General features: G+C 40.3%; 1 protein-coding gene across 1 annotated transcript in view; it reads left to right on the top strand.

Moving 5' to 3' along the window:
• Positions 1-20,597, top strand: part of dnah5 (dynein, axonemal, heavy chain 5) — a gene marked incomplete at its 5' end in the record, with an annotated part of 169,651 nt that overhangs the window by 126,568 nt on the left and 22,486 nt on the right. Inside the window, 6 exons of the mRNA XM_084435539.1 lie at positions 554-733; positions 1,589-1,726; positions 7,738-7,873; positions 8,899-9,215; positions 9,779-9,934; positions 11,457-11,639. Coding sequence (XP_084291665.1) covers positions 554-733; positions 1,589-1,726; positions 7,738-7,873; positions 8,899-9,215; positions 9,779-9,934; positions 11,457-11,639 — 1,110 coding nt within the window. The remainder of the gene's footprint in view (positions 1-553; positions 734-1,588; positions 1,727-7,737; positions 7,874-8,898; positions 9,216-9,778; positions 9,935-11,456; positions 11,640-20,597) is intronic.

Genomic DNA, 20,597 nt, shown 5'->3' with positions numbered 1-20,597 from the left:
ACAGTAATCATGTCTTCTAGTGACTAATCAAACCTATTTCTGTTTTTATTAATCCACTGTAATAGAATGGGCCAAGTTTCTGAACACTACGTTGTTGATATGCATGTGTGGGCGGCAGACATATGCAGTGTCAAATATATATATATAGCTACAAAACAGGACCACTGTAGTTGTAACCACTGTAGGAGTTCTACCAGTATGATTTTTGGCCTTAAACCTAATTTCAAAAGCCAACAGATGGATCGACTAATTAGGTTTTTAGTCGACAGAAAATCCCTTGGGTAAAACTCTGGCACAAACAAGTCCAGCTCTGACAGCTAATCAGTTCAATATATTATATGCATACATTATACTGATATGTCTTAGAACATATTTTAAAGGCTGTCTGTTTACTTTTAAGAGAAGGTTCCATGCATGATCTCTATCTTCTCACAACTTTACAGGAGCCTGAGCAACAAATATAAAATAATATTGTCATTTTCAAGAGTTTCAAATATGTGACATTATCTGTACACCAGTATTGTTTTACTCCAGCTTTTGTTTTGTACTCCAGCAATTCCCCAAAGACACCATCAATGAGGAGGTGGTGGAACTCCTCTCTCCGTACTTTGACATGGTGGACTTTAACATAGAATCAGCCAAGAGGGTGTGCGGCAATGTTGCAGGTCTTTGCTCCTGGACCAAAGCAATGGCTGCCTTCTTTTCTATCAATAAAGAAGTGCTTCCTTTGAAGGTGAGATCACTTGATATTTTTTCACATGATGCAACCCTGTCAAGTTATCAGGATTTCTTTACTAACAGGCCATCATTTAAACTGTCAAAACTATGGTTTAGTTTATGAATTGCTATTTTTAATTGATTATTCTTTACATGCTTTTGGTCATAATTTATTATCGTATCATCTTTTGATATAATAGTTTATTTCAATTGGTTGCTTGAAGCCTCAGATGCACACTTGTAGATTTTAGTTGCTGTTAGTTTCATGTTTGTTAGCTTCAATAGTATACTCCTAGTACAACTTGACCACCTTTTGCAGATATGTGCATGTATTTCTTTCTTTTTTTCTAAGAAAACAGACTGAATTATATACTTCTTATATTCAGGAGCAACCCCCCCACTCCTCAAATACTTAACTTCTTCAGACTAGTAATAGCAAGTAACTTTTAAAAATCAACTTAATGCCAAACTTTTCAGATGCACAGGTACACAGAATCCCTAATTCAATGATCATCATGTTTTAAAGGTTTTTCTTGATGCATACTGACATTTATAAAAGAAAAACAGGTTAAAAGTTCAATCCTTACTTTATACGGTACAAAAATGAATGTATTTTAACGTGTAGATGCATTTTGGATTCATAAACTGATTTGGATGCAAGAGCAACATCTTGAGGCTATTAAATGTGAAACGAAAGGGGGAAAAAAACACTAAAAGACTTAGGACTCCAAAGTGTGACAATTTCAAACACAAATGCTGTGTGCAACTGCAAAAAAAAAGGGGTTTTGTTCAGTGGAAAATTCTTTCTTGTTTCCTATTAACCTGTGGTTTCCAGCAGCTGGATAATTTACGACTCTCTCTTTCTCCATAGGCTAATCTGGCAGTGCAGGAGAACAGGCTGACCATAGCTAATGTGGACCTCCAGACAGCCCAGGCAGAACTGGATGCTAAGCAAGCAGAGCTGGATGTAGTTCAGGCTGAATATGAGAAGGCCATGATGGAGAAACAGGTAATCACTGTGTTAGATAGATTAGGGCAGTGGTGTCTTGCAGAGATTGGCCGCACACCTGAATAAACGTATCAAGGTCTTCAGGATTTCTAGAAACTTCTAGACCGGTGTGTTGAGGCAGGTTGGCACTAAACTCTGCAGGACATTCACTCTCCAGGAGCAGGATTGGACACCTCTGGCTTAGGCTCAAATGCTGCGTTCACGGCATGTTGTTATTATCGTAATTGCGACATGACAACACGTGACGTTATTCTTGGGGCTGTTCACATCCTTAGACTCTGAATTATGCGTTTAAGGCAACAATATCAACGCCAATATATGATATGGTGGACCACAATATTTTGCTGCAGCGTCTAGAGGCTTGGGTTGGCCTAAAGGGGAATGTCCTTAAGTGGTTTAAGTCATATCTTGCTGATAGATCTGTCTCTGTGTGTGTAAAAGATTGCATGTCCCGGAGGTCTCTGTTATTGTGTGGGGTTCCCCAGGGTTCGATTTTAGCTCCTATTTTATTCTCTTTATATATGCTACCCCTTGGGTTTACGTACAGATTTATTTTTCGGTAAAACAGTCAAACAGTAATACTTTCGGTAACCTATTAGCCTGTATTCAGGAGGTAAAAGACTGGCTGGCAGCAAAAAAAATTTAAACTAAATGAAGAGAAAACTAAGGTTATAGTTTTTGGCCCAAAGTCCCACATACAGTGTCCGAGCGACTAAAAGATACCCCCCTGGCAGTTGCAATCTCTGAAAAGGTTAAAAGCCTTGGTTTTATCTTGGACTCTGAGCTAAAGATGGATAAACAAATAAATTCGGTGGTTAGATCTAGTTTTTTTCATTTAAAGCTTTTAGCAAAAACCAAACCATTTGTATCTCCAACAGATTTTGAGAGAGCTATTTCAGCGGTCGTTTTCTCGAGAATGGATTATTGTAATTCACTGTATGGTGGGATTGACAAAAAAGCTCTGGCACGCTTGCAAAACATACAAAATGCTGCAGCCAGATTGATTAAGTCAGCGAAGAAAACGGATCATGTTACACCTCTATTGAGATCCTTAAATTGGCTGCCAGTCGAGTATAGAGTGCATTATAAGATCATTGTTTTGGTTTTTAAAGCACTACATAATTTGGCACCACCATACCTTTCTGAGTTGTTGTCTGTATACATTCCGTCTAGGTCATTGAGATCGGAAAATTTAAATCTCCTTGTGACTGTCAGAACAAATTCTAAACGTAAAGGTGACAGAGCGTTTTCTCGAGTCGGTCCTACACTGTGGAATAACCTCCCGCACTCTGTCAGATCAGCAAAGTCGTTGGCTGTCTTTAAGTCGTTGTTAAAAACCTATTTATTAGATGTAGCATGGGGTGCAGTCTGAAGTGGCTTGGCCCTTTGTGTGAAAGTGATATAGTATGTAGCTGTCTCCTGTCTTATGTTTACTTTCTATTGCTTGTTTGTATGTATAGTTTTAATTAAGTGTTTTATTCTACTGTATGTAAAGCACCTTGGGTAACGTCTGTTGCATTATGTGTGCTATATAAAAAAAAAAATATATATATATATGAAGCAGTCAGGTGGCACAGTGGCCACGTGATCCTTCGGATGAGACGTTAAACCGAGGTTCTGACTCTCTGTGGTCATTAAAAATCCTTTGAAAGAGTAGGCGTGTAGCCCCGGCATCCTGGCCAAATCCATTGGCCTCTGTCCATCATGGCCTCCTTATCATCCCCAAATATACTGATTGGCTTCATCACTCTGTCTTCTCTCCACCAATAAGCTGGTGTGTGTGGTCGGTGTTCTGGCGTAATATGGCTGCCATCACATCATTCAGGTGGATGCTGCACACTGGTAGTGGTTGAGGAGATCCCCCCCTTCTATGTAAATCACTTTGAGTGCCCGAGAAAAAGCGCTATATAAATGTAATGAATTATTATTATTATTATTACAAGTTGGAGCTCTCATCTTGTGATTACGGTAATTAATGCATGGTGTGAACACACCTAAAGCTACTTCATCATCATGACAAATAATCTAAAAATAGGGGTTTTGATTGGGTTTGATCAGCAAAATTAAATCCCCAAAAAATTAAACCCCAAATAAATCACTGACAAAATATTTGTTGAATATTTCTTTTTTCCCAGCTGTAGCCCAAATAAAATGAACCACAATCCAGATTTTTCCAATTATCTTTCTAATTATTCTGTGAAAAATGGTGAATCAGCTGTCATTTTGTGCCTGAAGTAAATACCAAATCACTCATTAGCATTTTTGCAGATGAATCATTCAGGCTTGTACTCTGTGTGCCTCTACAAAATGAATACTAACTTTATAAATGGTTTGAAGCAAACATCAATGTTCCAATTCACAATGTATAACAAGCCTTCTGAACATTTCATAATTTAGTTGATAATTGTGTGATTAACAGCTTGCGACTGACTGATGCTTTGGGGTTGATTTACGATAGGCCTGATCATACCTAAGAGAACAGATGTTTACTTAAACCAATGATTGAATAAACTTACGAATTGACTTTAAACACTTTAATTAGTTTTCTTAATTTACTCATTTCCACATATAAAGAAGTGATCATCTGTATCCTAGGAATTAAAATGAAGAAGGGCATGTGCTCTTGTCATGTAAGACCCAGGGCCCTATCTTGCACCCAGCGCAATTGACTTTGTACACCGACGCATGTATCATTCCTATTTTGCACCCGCGCAAAGCGGACTTTTCCCTCCACAGATGCACGTCGGTTAACTAAGAAATACACTTGCGCTCCCCGGGGCGGTTCAGCGCAAAGAGGAGGCGTGTTCCGGCGCAAACGTTCCCTCATGCTATTTTACAGGTTTAGAAAACAATTGCGCCACTGACCGAAAAAAAACTGTTTAAAGTCAGTGGCGCGTTGCGCATGTTATTCATTTGCTATTTTAAGGGCGCATGCTTGGCCTTAATCAATGTAGCGTGTGCACAACGCGCATACACTTTGATTCTCTCATCTACACACAGACGCAGCAGTTATTTTTGCAAATCATACATTATTACGATAGATAGATAGATAGATAGATAGATAGATAGATAGATAGATAGATAGATAGATAGATAGATAGATAGATAGACATTTTATTATAAAAGCATACATCTAGCTTACACATTTACCCAAATTATCATACGCCTGTTTAACCGAAGTTAATTTGGGTGTGTTTCTCCATCCCCATCGTCCTTGACGAGAACGTCGGTCTCCTCGGCCTTGAACCGCTCCTGTCGTGCGCCTGGCAAATCCGCCGTTATAATAGGAATCCGCTTTAGAACAAGCGCGCCTGCTCTTAAAGGGAATGTGAGATGTCGCTCTGATTGGTTTATTTCACGTTACGCCCAAACCCCACCTATGAATAATGAAGCTACTTCAGACCAACCCCTTTTAGATTTGCACCAGGCGCAAGAGTCATTTATCCCGCCAGGAAAATAGCAACAGTGCCAAGACCCGCCCACAAAGTTACTTGCGCTTTGCGCTTTGACACTTGCGTTTCAGATCGTTAAAATAGGGCCCCCATAGTTATCAGTCAGTCAAGTTAGACTTTACGTCTGGTGACTGATGAATTGGGATCTCGTCTGAGAGCAGAATCACCTTAGAGTGTAAACAGAACAAGCCAATGGACACTGCAAGTGAGATTTGCATCGCGAACCACTCCCCGTGAAGCGAGTATATAAGGAAACTTGCAACACTCGCTCATTTTAGCTTAAGCTTCGAGCCGAGCATTTTGTTTGATGCAGCTCTTCAATCAACCTTTGCAGTATTCTACAAACCTGGAAGCTCTCCAGAGAGTGTTGGTGTGACAGTGCGTCAACGGTGGTTGCTTTGAAAAGAGCTTTTTCTTCTGCATTCATTGCAGTTAAAACTAAAAGAACATTGTGCACACTGCAGGCTTTAAATAAGTCTTGTACATTGTGCAGCGACCATTTCCCTGTGCACACCCAGTGTTTTTATTTTAATTTTTTATATATATTGCTGTATTGCAGTATTGATTGAGAGAGGTGGGGGGCCTTGGAGTAAAAAAGGTTGAGAACCACTGGGCTAGACTCCTCCAGGAATGAAGATTCAGCTGCCCCCTTCAGGGAGAGTAGCGTTGTTCGAGTCTGACCAGAGCTGACGGCCATGCTTTTCCGGGCCGCTGAGAGCATCGGGCTTGAGTGGAAAACCTCCACCGTGTCCCGAAAGCTCAAGACTGGATGATTGGTATCCCGGGGCGGCGCATGCTAAACAGCAGCGTCCCACTCCTGTGCCTTTTTTCCCGGAGGTGTATGAGGAGGTCACAAAGTCGTGGAAGGCACCTTTTTCTGCCGAAACCGCTCCGGCGCCTCCTCCACTCTCGTTACCCTCTATGGTGGGGCTACCAAGGGTTACTGGGTGGAGAATCTTTTGTTGAGTTAAAATGTATGTTGTGGTACCCAAATTATCAGTATAAGAGCAGTTTTCTCTATCTCTGGGTCCCAAGAGGGTGTCAATGAATCATTCCCCTCTTCCATCACCAGCAGGCAGTGGTGTGTGGTTTGAGGACGCAATGCCTTCTCACGCGACCCCTGCCAAAACATGGAGCCAGGTAGGTGTTGCACTGCACACTCTATCCCCACTCCGGGATGACTTCCGGGTCGGGCCCTGTGCCCACGCTGCCCCACTACCGTTGGTAGTCCCTCTGACACTGCTTGTTCGGCATCTGGAAGTCTGACTAGCTCTTCCCAGCCCATCTCGGTGGCTCATTTGGATTATCAGACTTAGCTATGCGATTCAGTTTGCCTGCAGGCATTTTTGGTTGACGAATCATGCCTAGAAATTCGAGCCAGCCAACTCTCACGTAATCCTGAGACTCCGGCCTGGATATATGTGCCCAAGGTTCCCACCACCCCCTTCCGGGATCAGATGGTGAACTTGCAAACGCTGCCTCTGAAGGAGGCAGACCCAGCCCTAGATCTGCTCTGTCCTGTTTGCAATTTGCGCTTGCACGTGGACTGCATGCAGAGCTTCAGGACCTCAGACCAGCTGTTTGTCTGTTATGGAGGTCAGCAGAAGTGAAAGATTGTCTCCAAGTAGAGGTTGGCCCACTGGATTGTGGATGCCATAGTCTTGGCGGATCAAGCTCAAGACCAGCCGGCACGGGTGGGGCACAGGGGGGCACCCCTTGGGCTACTGGAGTGTTGTCTCTTCCTGGGCATTGGTGTACGGTGCCTTGCTAGCAGACATTTGTAAAGCTGTGGGCTGGGTGACATCTAATACGTTTGCAAGGTTTTACAATCTCTGAGTAAAGTCTGTGTCCTCCTGTGTACTGGCTACAAGTAGCTAGTAAGTGGGTGGACCTGCTCAGTGTCTCGCTTGTTGTGCCATTTACACTCGAAAGGTGATTGGGCTCGCAGGCGAGATCCCAATTCGTCAGTCACCTTCAGGGAACGGGAGTTACATTATTTACCTAGATGTTATCTTTTAATGCAGGTTTGATTCTGGACAGTCTTGTATCCCATTTCCACTTTGTCTACCAATAACTTCCTTAATACCTACCTGTAATGGTCATATCTAATAAAAGGCAAAACATAAAAAAAAAAAAAAAAGATAGATAGATAGATAGATAGACTAGAGATATAATAACATTTTGATAATAGAATAGAGAATATAATAGATAATAAATAATAGATGCAATAACATTTTGATACAACTTTATGCAAATTAAAATTGATTTAAGGTTTTCAAGGTTTTTAGTGAAGGTTTTTTTTTTTTTTGGTAATACCATGCATACAATCTCTGTACTAACTGACACTTATCTAATATCACTTAAATACGTGTCCTGAGAAACCCCATCTGTCTATTAATTAAGGCAACATTCATTTTCTTAGATCACATTAAATGACACTCAGTTGAACTGACAATCTCACTCTTGATAAGAGTCAATAAATGTGAAGAAGCACACGCCTGCACAGTGACAGAATTATTATTATTTTATTTTTTTTAACTCACCTTCTTTCTCTCTCAGACTTTACTAGAGGATGCAGAACGCTGTCGACACAAGATGCAAACTGCCTCTAGCCTGATCAGTGGGCTCGGAGGAGAGAAGGAGCGTTGGACACAGCTTAGTAAAGAGTTTGCTGCTCAGACCAAAAGACTAGTGGGTGGGTTTTTACATAAAACCTTCAGGGTTTTTCCAGAATTTTCAGCCCTTCCTTTTAGCCTCTTCATTGGGTTGACTTCTTTGTAAGTGATCAGCTTTCAGTCCCAGATATGTCTATTTACCAAAAATGAAATTTTACAGACACTTTAAGAATGAATGTTCATATATTAAAATAATTGTTTTGAATAGAAACTGCAAAGCCAAGACATTGTATCAGGAGAGTTTATGTTTAAGTTAAACATCACTATTATTGTAGCTCAAATTTAAGATTATGTATTTAAACAAAACAAACTTAATTAATAAACTTTGTGTGCAGTATAACTCTCTGTTAGAACGGTGTTGTGTTAGCGGCCCCTAAGTTATTAACTAATGATCTTTGCAACGGAAGTGAATCAATCAAAACTAACTTTAGCTGGACAATAACTTTAATCTAAAACAATCTTAAACAAAACAATCCTTGTTACTTTAACTTCCTATTATCACTGTAAAGCTGCTTTGAAAAAAATCTATATTGTTAAAAGCACTGTATAAATGAAGGTGACTTGACTTGGCTTGACTTGGGGTGGTAACAGCCACCTAGCATTGCCGTAGCAACCACCTAGAACTTCCTAAAGTGTCTTCATGATAGTGTGTTATTACAAGTACTACTGTTGGGACAATTTTTGCCTATAGAAAATGATAAAACGGGTGTAGTCATACCTTTGACTTACTTTGATGAAGGAACCCGAGCCATATAAAAGGTTCAGAGTATTATAAAGAGGTTGACTACTTTGACTTGGGCCAATAATTAACAACCATAGCAACACCCTAGTAACTACCCAGATGACCCTAACAATTGCATTGCAATGCACTAAAACCATATAGCAGTGACCTGGCAACCACCGATGACCTGTAGAATTCTAAGTGCAAGATTATTGTAACTGAAATACCACTCATATTTACTTCAGAAAATGTCTAAAACTAATGACATTTGTTATTATTATTATTATTATTATTATTATTAAAGTTTACATTTCCCATGCTCAGGTGATGTGCTGCTGGCTACAGCCTTCCTGTCCTACTCTGGGCCTTTTAACCAGGAGTTCCGCAACCTTCTTCTCACTGATTGGCAGAGAGAAATGAAGTCCCGCCGAATACCTTTTAGGACCAATCTGAATCTCACTGAGATGTTGATTGATGCTCCCACAGTAAGTGAATGGAACTTACAGGGGCTGCCCAATGATGACCTGTCCATCCAAAATGGGATTATTGTTACAAAAGCTGCAAGATTTCCCCTGCTGGTTGACCCCCAGACCCAGGGAAAGATCTGGATCAAGAACAAAGAATCCAAGAATGAGCTTCAGGTGACCACTCAGAATGAATGACTTGTACATTAATAACAATATGATTTTGCACAGTGGGGTTCATCAGTGTTCATTATTTAATTTGTTGCATACATATGTCAAAAAAGAAAAGAAAAAAGAAGTAGTTAGGTATTACATTTACTAATAAAAACCTTATTACATTTAAATACATTTTTCAAACAGTAGCATATATTGATAAAAACCAAACATAAAATGCTACACAGACATCCAGTTAGCATGGTATAACAAGTAGCTTGTTACTGAAATCACTGAGAAGCTGCTGTTTTTAATACTTTTTAGTGTTGCTATTACAAGTAAATGTACAATAACTTGATACATTAAACATCTGCCGATTTAAAAGTTCAACATTCATATTCGTGTGAATCATGTTGAAATCTAATTGAATATGCACTGCTTGCATTGATGCATGAATTCTTTTGAAGAGGTCAGACACATTTTTCAATGGTTTCACCTCATAACAAATCACCTCCTCCTCTGGTAATAGTTTTCCCCAGTAACAGAACTTGATCTGGGTCAGTAAAGAGGTCCTGCTGTTTTCACAGATCACCTCACTGAATCACAAGTACTTCAGAAACCACCTAGAGGACAGTTTGTCTCTAGGGCGTCCCCTACTGATAGAGGATGTTGGGGAGGAATTGGATCCTGCTCTGGACAATGTCCTGGAGAAGAACTTCATCAAGACTGGGTCCACATATAAGGTATTGTTAGCTCAATAAGCAAAAGAGGAGTTTTGAGGCTCACAATCAACATTTTCTGAAGGTTATGCACCTTTTTCACTAACTTATTCTAAAGAGTTTCAGGTTTCATTTTGTACCCTATTCATAGTGCCAAAAACATAATGCTTATTTGAATGTATTTTCTCCTGTATTTTACTATCAAAAGTTCTCATATATAAACAAATATAGTGTATGCTTGGGAGTAAATGGGGAAATTGTCATTAAAGGGAACATCATTGTCCTCAGCAGTTCCAGTGATTTAAAATAAAGACATGTTGCCATATTTTTCATAACATTTTTGCTAGGAAATGAGCGAGATTGGTTTGCGTAATGAGAAAATTCTCTACATTTGTACAGAACCCCTGCTCCTCATTATTTACATAACTAAATATAGAGAAAACAAATTGGAATTGTATTTAACATCCTGTCCTTTATTATACTTTTTCGGAAAGAAATCTAAAGCGTACAGAATCATAGACAAGCAGGACATAGCAAGTACTCTGAAAGAATAGTTCATAATTAAGAACCTAAAAAAAGATATAGTGCTATCTCTGTGCTGTTTCAGCTCCTAGTCGAGGTGATGACATCAGCTGCTCAAGCTGTTTAGTGTTAGTGTGGGACACAATTGTGAGTGACAGTCGTGATCTTTCGGGCATCTTTCCTTGATCTCATTATCAAAAATCCAGTCGTTTGAAAAATGTGACGTTGCTTCATCACACACAGCAGCTGCTTCACACGTTCAAAAAAGAAGTGGAAATAGCAAGCAGCAGTGAGAGCTCTGACAAGTTTAACTACTCAGCTCTATAAATACAAAGGTGCAAACACCTGATCACATTTTTTTGTAATTTTTTTTATAGCAGAGACCGAATGGGAGACGTCGCTTTATCAGTGTCAAACCACTGCATAATCACATCACAACCGTGCAGTCCATTTCCACTAATTGGCACGGAAATAAAATTAGTTACTCCCCGTTGAGATAATTGGCATATTATTTTAAACAACTTCACCAACACATTTTATGTTAGGAAGGTCATTAACACAGCTATTATTAGCTTGTCATTAACTTCTCTCTAAGGCTCTTCTGATGTTCAAATGTTTGTTATTCTTTAGAAGCATCTTGAGTTATGGGGCTCTGTCATCCTCTAGTGTAGGGGTGTCCAAACTCGATCCTGGGGGGTTGAGATAGTGTGTTTTTACTCTCCTAATGTTTTTTTTTTTTTTGTATTTATTTTTTTATTCTCTCTCTCTCTCTCTCTCTCTCTCTCTCTCTCTCTCTCTCTCTCTCTCTCTCTCTCTCTCTCTCTCTCTCTCTCTCTCTCTCTCTCTCTCTCTCTCTCTCTCTATATATATCTATATATATATATATATATATATATATATATAAAATATATAATATATAATATAATATAAATTAGTAGTAGTAGTAGTAGTAGCTTTTTTGTTGTTGGTTTTTTTTTTTTTAGAGGAGTTTTAATTCTGATCTGTGACTCATTCATGCCATCAGGTGAAAGTAGGTGATAAAGAAGTGGATGTAATGAAGGGTTTCCGTCTATATGTGACCACCAAACTGCCCAATCCAGTATACACTCCTGAGATCAGCGCACGGACATCCATTATTGACTTCACCGTTACTATGAGGGGCCTGGAAGATCAGCTACTGGGCAGAGTTATTCTTACCGAGAAACAGGTATGGGCCCTTTTATGTGCAAAAAACAGGAGTGGGAATGATCAGAAATGTGTGTTGGGGGCACTGTTATACTTTTATAGCTTGGCTTATGAATATTAATTAGGGATGTAACGTTCACCCATTAGTCCTTGCTGAAAGGCATGTAAGTGGCCCTTTGCCAAAATACTACTCACCACTTGAGCATTTGTTCAGTCAAAGTGACCAGAGGGCAATGGCTTCTGCTTCCTGTTTAAGTCATCATTGTAATTCACTGTTTTTTGTAAGATAAATTTACTGTTTGTTTTTTTCCTCACATTTGTATGGTAATTGTACTGTAATTTTAGATAATCATGCAATGTTAAGTTTTAAGTTATGCATTAGGAAAGGCTATGCAAACCTTCTGGTGGTGCATTCAAAGACGCGATTTATTCAGCCTGGTGTTCCTCAATCCTCATGAAGGTCCCTACGGTCCTTAGAGGAAAAAAACAACAACAACTAAACATTAACATCCCAGAGTTGTTTCTATGAAAGAGCAAGCAAGAGGGAGAGAGCACTTCTGTCATTTTTAGGGTCACTGGACAAAGAGCGTGAATTGTGAATCTCTGTACTGTGAAAGACCATTAACGTTCAACATAGAGACTCAAGGGCTTTATCTCACAAATCTCTGTCGTTTCTTCTTCAGCACTGCAAAAACCATTCCGTGCAAAACATTGATTCATTCTTAATGTATATTTTTGTAATTTTTCAAGTAAAATATATATTTTTAAAAAACCTTCAGAAATTGTTTTTATTATAGAAGTCAAATGTATTACTACTTTAAGGGTTTAGTCATACTAGGCAATCTGAACCGCGCCTGAGCACGTTTGACCCCCAAAGTCTGCTTCGTTTGACTAGTGTGACCGCTCAGTACTGTGCTCGGGCGCGGTTCGTTTAACCCTCCCTGGCCCGCATGGAAGAGGTGGATGATTGAGTTGGGAGCGTGGTTCAGGCATAGTACGCATGTACTATACATAGCGGTGTGGCATAGTCTGTTATATAGTCTATCTAATATAATAGTCTATTAGTGAAAAAAATGTCTTCCTGTTTTCTTCATAAAGTTAGGGTATGCTCTGTAATGCTCTGGCCCGGAATGTTAAGTACAATGTGAGTGCAGACCAGCAGGGGAGCGGGGAGGGGGGACAATTGCGCCAGGGCACGGTACAAGGCAACCGTGCCTAGTGTGAGTACACCCTAAGTATATCCAATTTTACCCGGATACATAGAGTACAATCACGTTAAACGGTATGTATTGTGCTATATGGCGATATGTAACTATATAGCAAATCTCAAATGGTTGATGGATATACAGTATAGGTAATGCTTTAGCTGCATACATTTATAACACAGGTGAAATGTTCTACCTGCATTGCTTTTCAGCCTGACACACCTCCTCCGGTGCCATTAGGCCAGCTGCAGGGTCGTCATTTGGTAGCCACCGTTCAGCGTTGTTTCGCCGCCTTTACCAGCTCAGCTCATCCATCTCCCAGCAGGGTGGGGGGTGATGAGCTGCCGCTGCCTTTATTGGGGCATTAGCCCCCAGCTGCTCTCCTTCCTCCGGGAGCCACAGCCAATAGCTGGCTTTCTCAGTCTCCTCTTCAAGCTCCTTCACTACTTGCGCAGGTTTACCCCCACCATTGCCCGACTCATGGAGTAGTTGCACCATTGCTCTGCTGAGAAAGCCCGGCATCCAACCTCCTCCACAGGGTAAACCTTGGCATTCCAGCCTGCCTCCTGACACTCCGTTGCCAGCTCGGAATACACTTTTTTATTTGTTTCCTTTCATGGGCTGCTGTATTATTTTCTTCTCATCAGATGGTAAGTTCAAAGATGATGACTCTCTTATCCTCGGCTGACCACATGAAGATGTCTGGCTGGAGAGTGGTTATTGTTATCACTTTTGGGAAGGCCAGCTGCTTTTTTGAGGTTCACCAACATTTGCCACTCCCCCCGGGTTTGAGGAAGGTATTTCTTTCTTGTGAATTTTCAGAACCCGGTAGATGTCACCTGGTCTGACAAAAGATGACAGTGAAAATTTGGCGTCTCAGACAATACATTTTCTGCTACCCTACCCCTATCCAGGACTTGATCATGACGCCACCTATATCATCTCTGTGTCAGTGCAAACTTGCATCCAGAGAGGATGTGCTGAAGGCTTTCCTTAATGTTACCACACAGGGAACGGCCGATCTCGTCCCCAAACCACTGGGAGAGGTTTAAAAGGGTTCGGAGGGTATCGTATACTGCCCTTATATGAAAGCTGAGTCTGGCTTGTGGAGTTCTCCAGATGTCTGCCCAGATAATGCGCTTATTCACCGTTGTGACACATCGGGTCCAGGCACCTTGTCAACCTAGGGACACTGCCTTAATGTGGAAGCGCTCCTTCTCAACCCTGGTGACTTCCTCCACCAACATGGACTTCCACTGAATGTTCTTGACTCCGACCAGAACTGTGGTGATGTTCCCCAGTCTAAAGGTCCTTTCGCACTGGACGCGATTTTGACGCACGAATAATTTGCGCGATGGTTTTTATTTTTTGATCAGCTGTTTGTGTAATGAGTGCTTCCACACCGAACGCGAATGTGCTGCGGCGAAAAAACAACTTTTTTTTTCAAAGATTTTTTTTTTACTTTTGCGGCGACAGAAAAAGCTTCAGCCAATCACATACTACGAGGACAACAATTTGCGTAGCATTGCCAACCAACTCGGTTATCATGACTGTATGTTGTGTGATAGTTTTAGTCGTTGTATAGTCCTGTGCTGTGTAGGCTAGCAGGCTAAACTACATCTGGGATCGAAAGCTAACACTATTATCGTCAAAGATAGAGACAGAAAGTGACAAAGTGTTTACTTTGAAAATGTAACTAAATGTAGTGAGACTATTTAGGGCTGCTTTTAGTATACTATACATTCCTTGTGTGATATCTACAGTTTCTAGATTTTAACTTGTTACTTCGTGTGTTACATGTAATGTGTATTGACATTACAAAACGCACTGTGTTTAGTTGAAGATGCAAAAAAAACCTCAGGGACACCTATGTGAGAAAAAGGAGAGAGGAAAAGGAAACTAAAAGTGGACATTAGCGTACTCCCCTTCAGACTCTCTGTTCTTTAAGATTGGGTGCACCCAAAACCTTCTTTTCTGTCTTTTAAAGAAAATGAAAAGTTCGTCTTCACTGGATGATGATGATGAAGTATCCATGTTTTCTCAGCTGTCGGCGTGAAAGTTTTGGAATGTTGAAGCTCTGAACGTCACAGACGTCGCAAATTTGCATTGCGGCTGATGTGAATGGTTTTGACGCGAACTATTCGCTTTTTCGTTACGCGTCCAGTATGGAAGTATGTATGGATACTTCACCAACCCCATGACCTCTCTATGCTGCAGGCTGGAGATGGCATGGTTTACCTCGTCCTGCACCTTCCACTTTTGGCCTGTGTGGATGGAGACTTTGGTGTTCCTTACCAGGGGGTCCTGGGAGTCCTTCATCTCCAGAACGAGGCATGCTTTATCTTGCTTGTACCCTAGCGAGATGGACTTCATAGGGAGCTCGAGCATGTTCTGTCCAAAAAGGCTAGCATCTGAGAAGCAACGGAGTAGGCCCAACCACTTCCATATGTAATTGTTGGCTAGGCTGTCCAACCTGTTGACTTTGGATATGGGCAACTCGCAGACTTTTAATGGCCACATTACCCTCTACATTTATCAAGGCAATGCTCCTGAACTGGCTGATAGAATTGGAGTTCTGCTCTTTGGGAATGAACACACCAATCCCTTGCTGCCAGACTGCTGGTATCTGCTGCTTTTTCCAAGCTGTTTTCATCATTTTACCACCTGAGGAGAGTTCTTGTACAGCTTGAATGAAAGACCATTTGGCTCAGGAGCTGACTCTGATCTTGCTTTTTTATGGACCTCCTCCACCTCTCGGAACTTAGGAGGGGTGGTATCAAACGACAAGGTGGGAGGGGCTGGGCAGGGTACATATCCTGGAGACCCGAGTGTCGTGGCTTGTCTGTTGTCACTCTACTGGTTCTTGATTCTTGATGTACCTTTCAAGCTCCTCCTTGGCAATGTCTAGCTTGCCGCTTGTCTTCTCGTTCAGCCATCTTTGGGCGTGCTTGAATGGATCTCTGAAAAAGCTACCCTCTTCTTTCTCTCTCTCCTCCTTTTCCTCCTCTGATTCTCTCAGCTCTACTCAGATTGGAGAGTCTTTGACTGAGGTCATCCCACAGCTCCTTTAGGCCTTCTCATGAGGTCTGGCTTTTCTCCAGCTCTGGTGGAGCTGTAGCCTGGTTAGCTGTTCAATCTCCCTCTCCCTCCTTCCCTTCCTTTGAACTGTGGGCTCCTTCTACCTGACCTCTCCAAATTTCTTCCTGCATTCCTCAGAGATGATTTCACCAAAGATGCGGAGCTTGCTCTGAATTCTTCCAAGCAATGAAAGCTCCAACAGCTGGCTTAGTTCAGCATCAAGTTCCTGCCACTCTGCCCGATCATTTGCCTTTGGCAGGGGCGAACTGGCCATCTGGCAGACAGGGTACTTTCCCGCTGGGCCGATGTGCCCGCTGGGATGTTACATCTTTTTTTTTTGTCTTTTTTTTTTTTTTTTGTCTGAATGGCCCATAAAACGTACACATCGGCGGCCTATTCTTTTTGTTTTGTTTTGCTTAATTGACGGCACTGGGGTATTTGCCGGCGTAATGCATTTGTCAAAAAATAAAGTCAGTGTAGGATTTAATTTTTCTGACAGACCAGCCCATGAAACACGTAGATCAGCGGCCCATTGGTTCTTTTCTTAATTGACACTGGGCTGGCCCAGTCATATCTTTAAACAACTCCCCCTTTGGGCTCTGTGTGCGCAGAATATTCAGAGAGATGGAGAAGAAACAGAGTCACAGAGAAATTGCGTGAAAAAATAAACAGGCCCTTCAGGCAGACAGATATGTTTTCTGCAGCAGCAGAACCTTCATCAGCTCCCATGGCTGATGATGATAGTGGTGGTGGTGGTGAGGAGGATAGGGAGAGGGAGAGAGATGAGTGAGTGAGTCTAGAGCCTGCGTAAGCAGAACTGCTTTCAAAACATGAGTCTAGGAACCCATTACCTCTTGATAAAACTGAGCCAAAAACACAAGTGTTGGACAAACTATCTGTTTGTGAAATTATGGTGATAACACTGCAATAAAATATATGCATGCTTTGCTCTATGACTACATCAGTTTTGGCTTTATACATTTGTGAGCGCGGGTGTAGCTGGCTAGCAAGCTATAACGTCTTAGTGTTACCGTCAGAACAGCTAGTTTACACATTGTGCACAACTGGCTAAGACAATTAGCAGATCTTTAAGCTAGTTCTTTTATGTCTTCCCTGCTGAGCTAAAAGGTTTTATTTTTTTTTATTTTATTTTTTATGTCTCTGATACATTGTCTTATTGAAATTGAGAACAGTATTTTGTTAACCACCATTCATCAACAATAATAGTGAGTCAGCTAGCAGTATTCTTGTTTAGGTCATTATTTATTATAGGCTGTAGGGTGAATAGTGTATTTTTAGGATCTGACAAAAATGTTTGTGAGGCTGCTTTTGTGTAGGTGTTTATGGACAATATACTAAAATGAAATTGAGACATCCACACAACTTTATTTATTTATTTTTTTTTTTTAACAACATTTTGTCCATTTCATATATGGTATGTCACGGGAAGCACACGCAAACAGGTAAGATCCAAGTGCATTTATTAGGGTTATTCGTAATCGTAAATCCAGTCCAGGCAAGGGTCAAATACCATACAAGGCAATCCGAAAACAATAAACAAACAAGAGACAAGCGTAACAGACTTCCAAAAGCAGGGTGACATACAACAAGGACTCCATGACAAGGACTGAAACAGCAAGGGTATAAATACACAGAAACTAACAAGGTAACGGGAAACAGCTGTGTGCAATGAACAATGAATAGACAGAACAGGATGATGGGAAATGTAGTGCATGAGAGAATGACACCGTGGGGGAAGGGGACCTCTAGTGGTTAACCGGGGTACACAAAACCAGACACTGTGACATGGTATTGTTATTGGCAATGCACCTTGTAGCTTGTTTTAGGATTCATCACTGTGGAGTAAATAGTTTAATTGTATTAAAAAATAAATAAAATGCAAGTATTTAATGTGTAAACTCTCACTCATATCTGCTTACTCATTACACGGATTTAGGAGTTTTAAGGAGTAGGAGTTGGTATACATATTCAAGGGTGCATAAAGATGGGTGGTGTTTATGAACTGATCTTGCTTTGCCTCCCTGGGTGGTTTGTCATTGGCTTTGTTGAGTGTGTCTCTGGTGGGGTGGTGACCTCGTCTACGTTGAGTACCATTTCCATCATGGTGCTTCCTTCGTCTTCCTCAGACATCCCTGCACCATTGGGTCCTGCTGCACTGTGGTTATTATCCCAGCTTTGGGTCCCTCTCGTCTGACCTGCTTGTGCAGTGCGAGCATGCTGGTCTGTCTGCCTTGTACGCTTCATCTTTCCTTGATGAATGTGTAACCCCTTATGTGATGTCACCTTCTCCAATCCACACGTAAACTTCTGGAGGATTTTCTCGTTGTTGTTATCCGTTTCTGTGGTTACCTGTGATCTCGTCCTGGCTGGCCCATCTTGCACCCATCTCTCGGAGGGCCTTCGGGTTGTCTTATTTTTCTCTTGCTTCCTGGGGCTTCCAGGTTTCTAAAAGGGAGGGTGACTAACCACCCATTCCCCATGCAGTCTTTCCTGCTGTCACCTGGTCTTTCCTAGTTTTCCACCTGTCCTTTCAAATAAGTCACTGGTTCACCAGGATGTTTAATTTATAACACAGATGAGATGTTCTATCTGCATGGCTTTTCAGCCTGACGCAACTCTTCCAGTGCCATTAGGTCAGCTGCAGGGTCGTCAGCTAAACTAATGGCAGTATACATACAGTATACTCACATAAAGCAATATATACTATATAGCAAATCTTGGCTGCATGATTGTTTATATAATTGCAAAAATGTAAACTGTATTATTGCATAGCTCTCTCTATAAAGTTGGATATATTTTATATCCAAATTTATCTGCATACATAGAGTACACTCGTGTAAAGTGATATACTGTATACTTAATACTGTAGGAACCTATATTATCGCCCAGCTCTAATCTAAAACCATGAAGATATTTTATAAATTTTTGCATTATGATTTTCTGTAAAGCTGCTTTTAAACAATACAAATACATGTAACATACAAGGCTAGTATTGTTTGTTTGTTTTTTCTTGTGTAAGGCTAAACCTAACAAATTTTATTCTCAAAATTAAATGAAAGATGAACATAATTCAAAACAAGTCTTATCGTCGCGAACATTGCTGGTGTTGTGAGATTTTTATGGTGTTTGATATAGAAGAAATGTACATAGCACCTTAAATTAGAGCCCACGGCTACTTTATGTCAAGTTGAAGAAACACCTGAAAATCAAAGCACCAGAATTTTGCAATGCTGCACATTGTTATGTATAATCGCTATAGTCTTGGCACATTTCAGACTAGCACAGTCAGATGTACTTTGATGGAGCCTGCTGATTTCCAGGTAGCGAAAATTAAAGTGCCATTCAGAACATATTCACTGCTGGACATGATTTGTCAATCAGGAATAAGGGCCTGACTAAGTGTCGCCTTTTTACACTCAGTATAATAAGAGTACAGATCCACATGCCACCCAGCCCAGCACCAGTCTGAATTATAATAGCTTCAGGCTAGTTAGTTGTGTCTGCATGATGGGGAACCACGTTTTAGACTATTAATATTGAAAAGGGACATTTGGACAGCAGGGGAAAAAAGACAAGTACTATACAATTTTGAAAGCTAACTGAGCAAAATGGGCTGCATAATATACTATCACACACATTCACATTAGTGAAGCTGTAAAATCATGCAGTTTGCTCAGGCCTTATGGCTCAGCAGCCTGATTGACGTTCCCTGGTATGTTATTTCAACGTTTTACATCGAAGGCGTACTTCACTGCATTGAAAAATATAAATGGTCATGCACTGCATATTTTCTAAAGAACATTTCCACTCAAGTACTTCTGACAGACAACAATTTTTAGTAGAAAGAGTAGAAACAGGAAATGGTTGTTGACAGACCATTTGATGTTCCAAAGTCCAGTTTAAGTAAGTTCAGTGATGGTTCATTTTTGTTGTAAAAAGTTATTAATTTAGTTTATTTATATACTATATATATATATATATATATATATATATATATATATATATATATATATATATATATATATATATATATATATATATATATATATATATATATTTATAATATATATATATATATAGCCGCTCCGGAGAAGACCGTGATGTCATCGTCCAGCTCAGTTCAGTTCTCATATAATGGTGTCAGTGAAGGCAGATCAATAGTATTGTTGGATATTAAATCTAGATATCATCTTTCAATAAATCATATCAATTAATAAATCTTATTTATATGAATATGTTTTCATTGATATGATGAAACAATTTAAACTATTAACACTTAAGTGATCATTTAAAATATGTGTAAAAGAATAATTTAGGATAGAAATATATCACTATTGCATAATCACATTTTAATGTTTTAGAATAATAAAACAGTACAATTTTATTTCACAACGTCTTTGTTACAACATGTAACAACATGTTACATGTACTTACTATGGTAATACCAGTCAATTAGTACATTCAACCAACCCCAAACTAGACCCAAACCTTATAAATGCATGTGGTTAATTGATATTACTCCATACTTAAAGGGATAGTTCGCCCAAAAATGATATTTAACCCATGATTTACTCACCCTCAAGCCGTTCGAGATGCATATGTCAATCTTTTTTCAGACGAACACATTTTGAGTTATTTTAGAATAAAATGTCCTCTGCGTTCACAGAGATGGATGC

This window comes from Rutilus rutilus, assembly GCF_951802725.1.
Source record: "Rutilus rutilus genome assembly, chromosome: 17".
Taxonomy (NCBI): domain Eukaryota; kingdom Metazoa; phylum Chordata; class Actinopteri; order Cypriniformes; family Leuciscidae; genus Rutilus; species Rutilus rutilus.
Note: the sequence above shows the minus strand (reverse complement) of the source record. Positions and strands in the feature narration are given on the sequence as shown.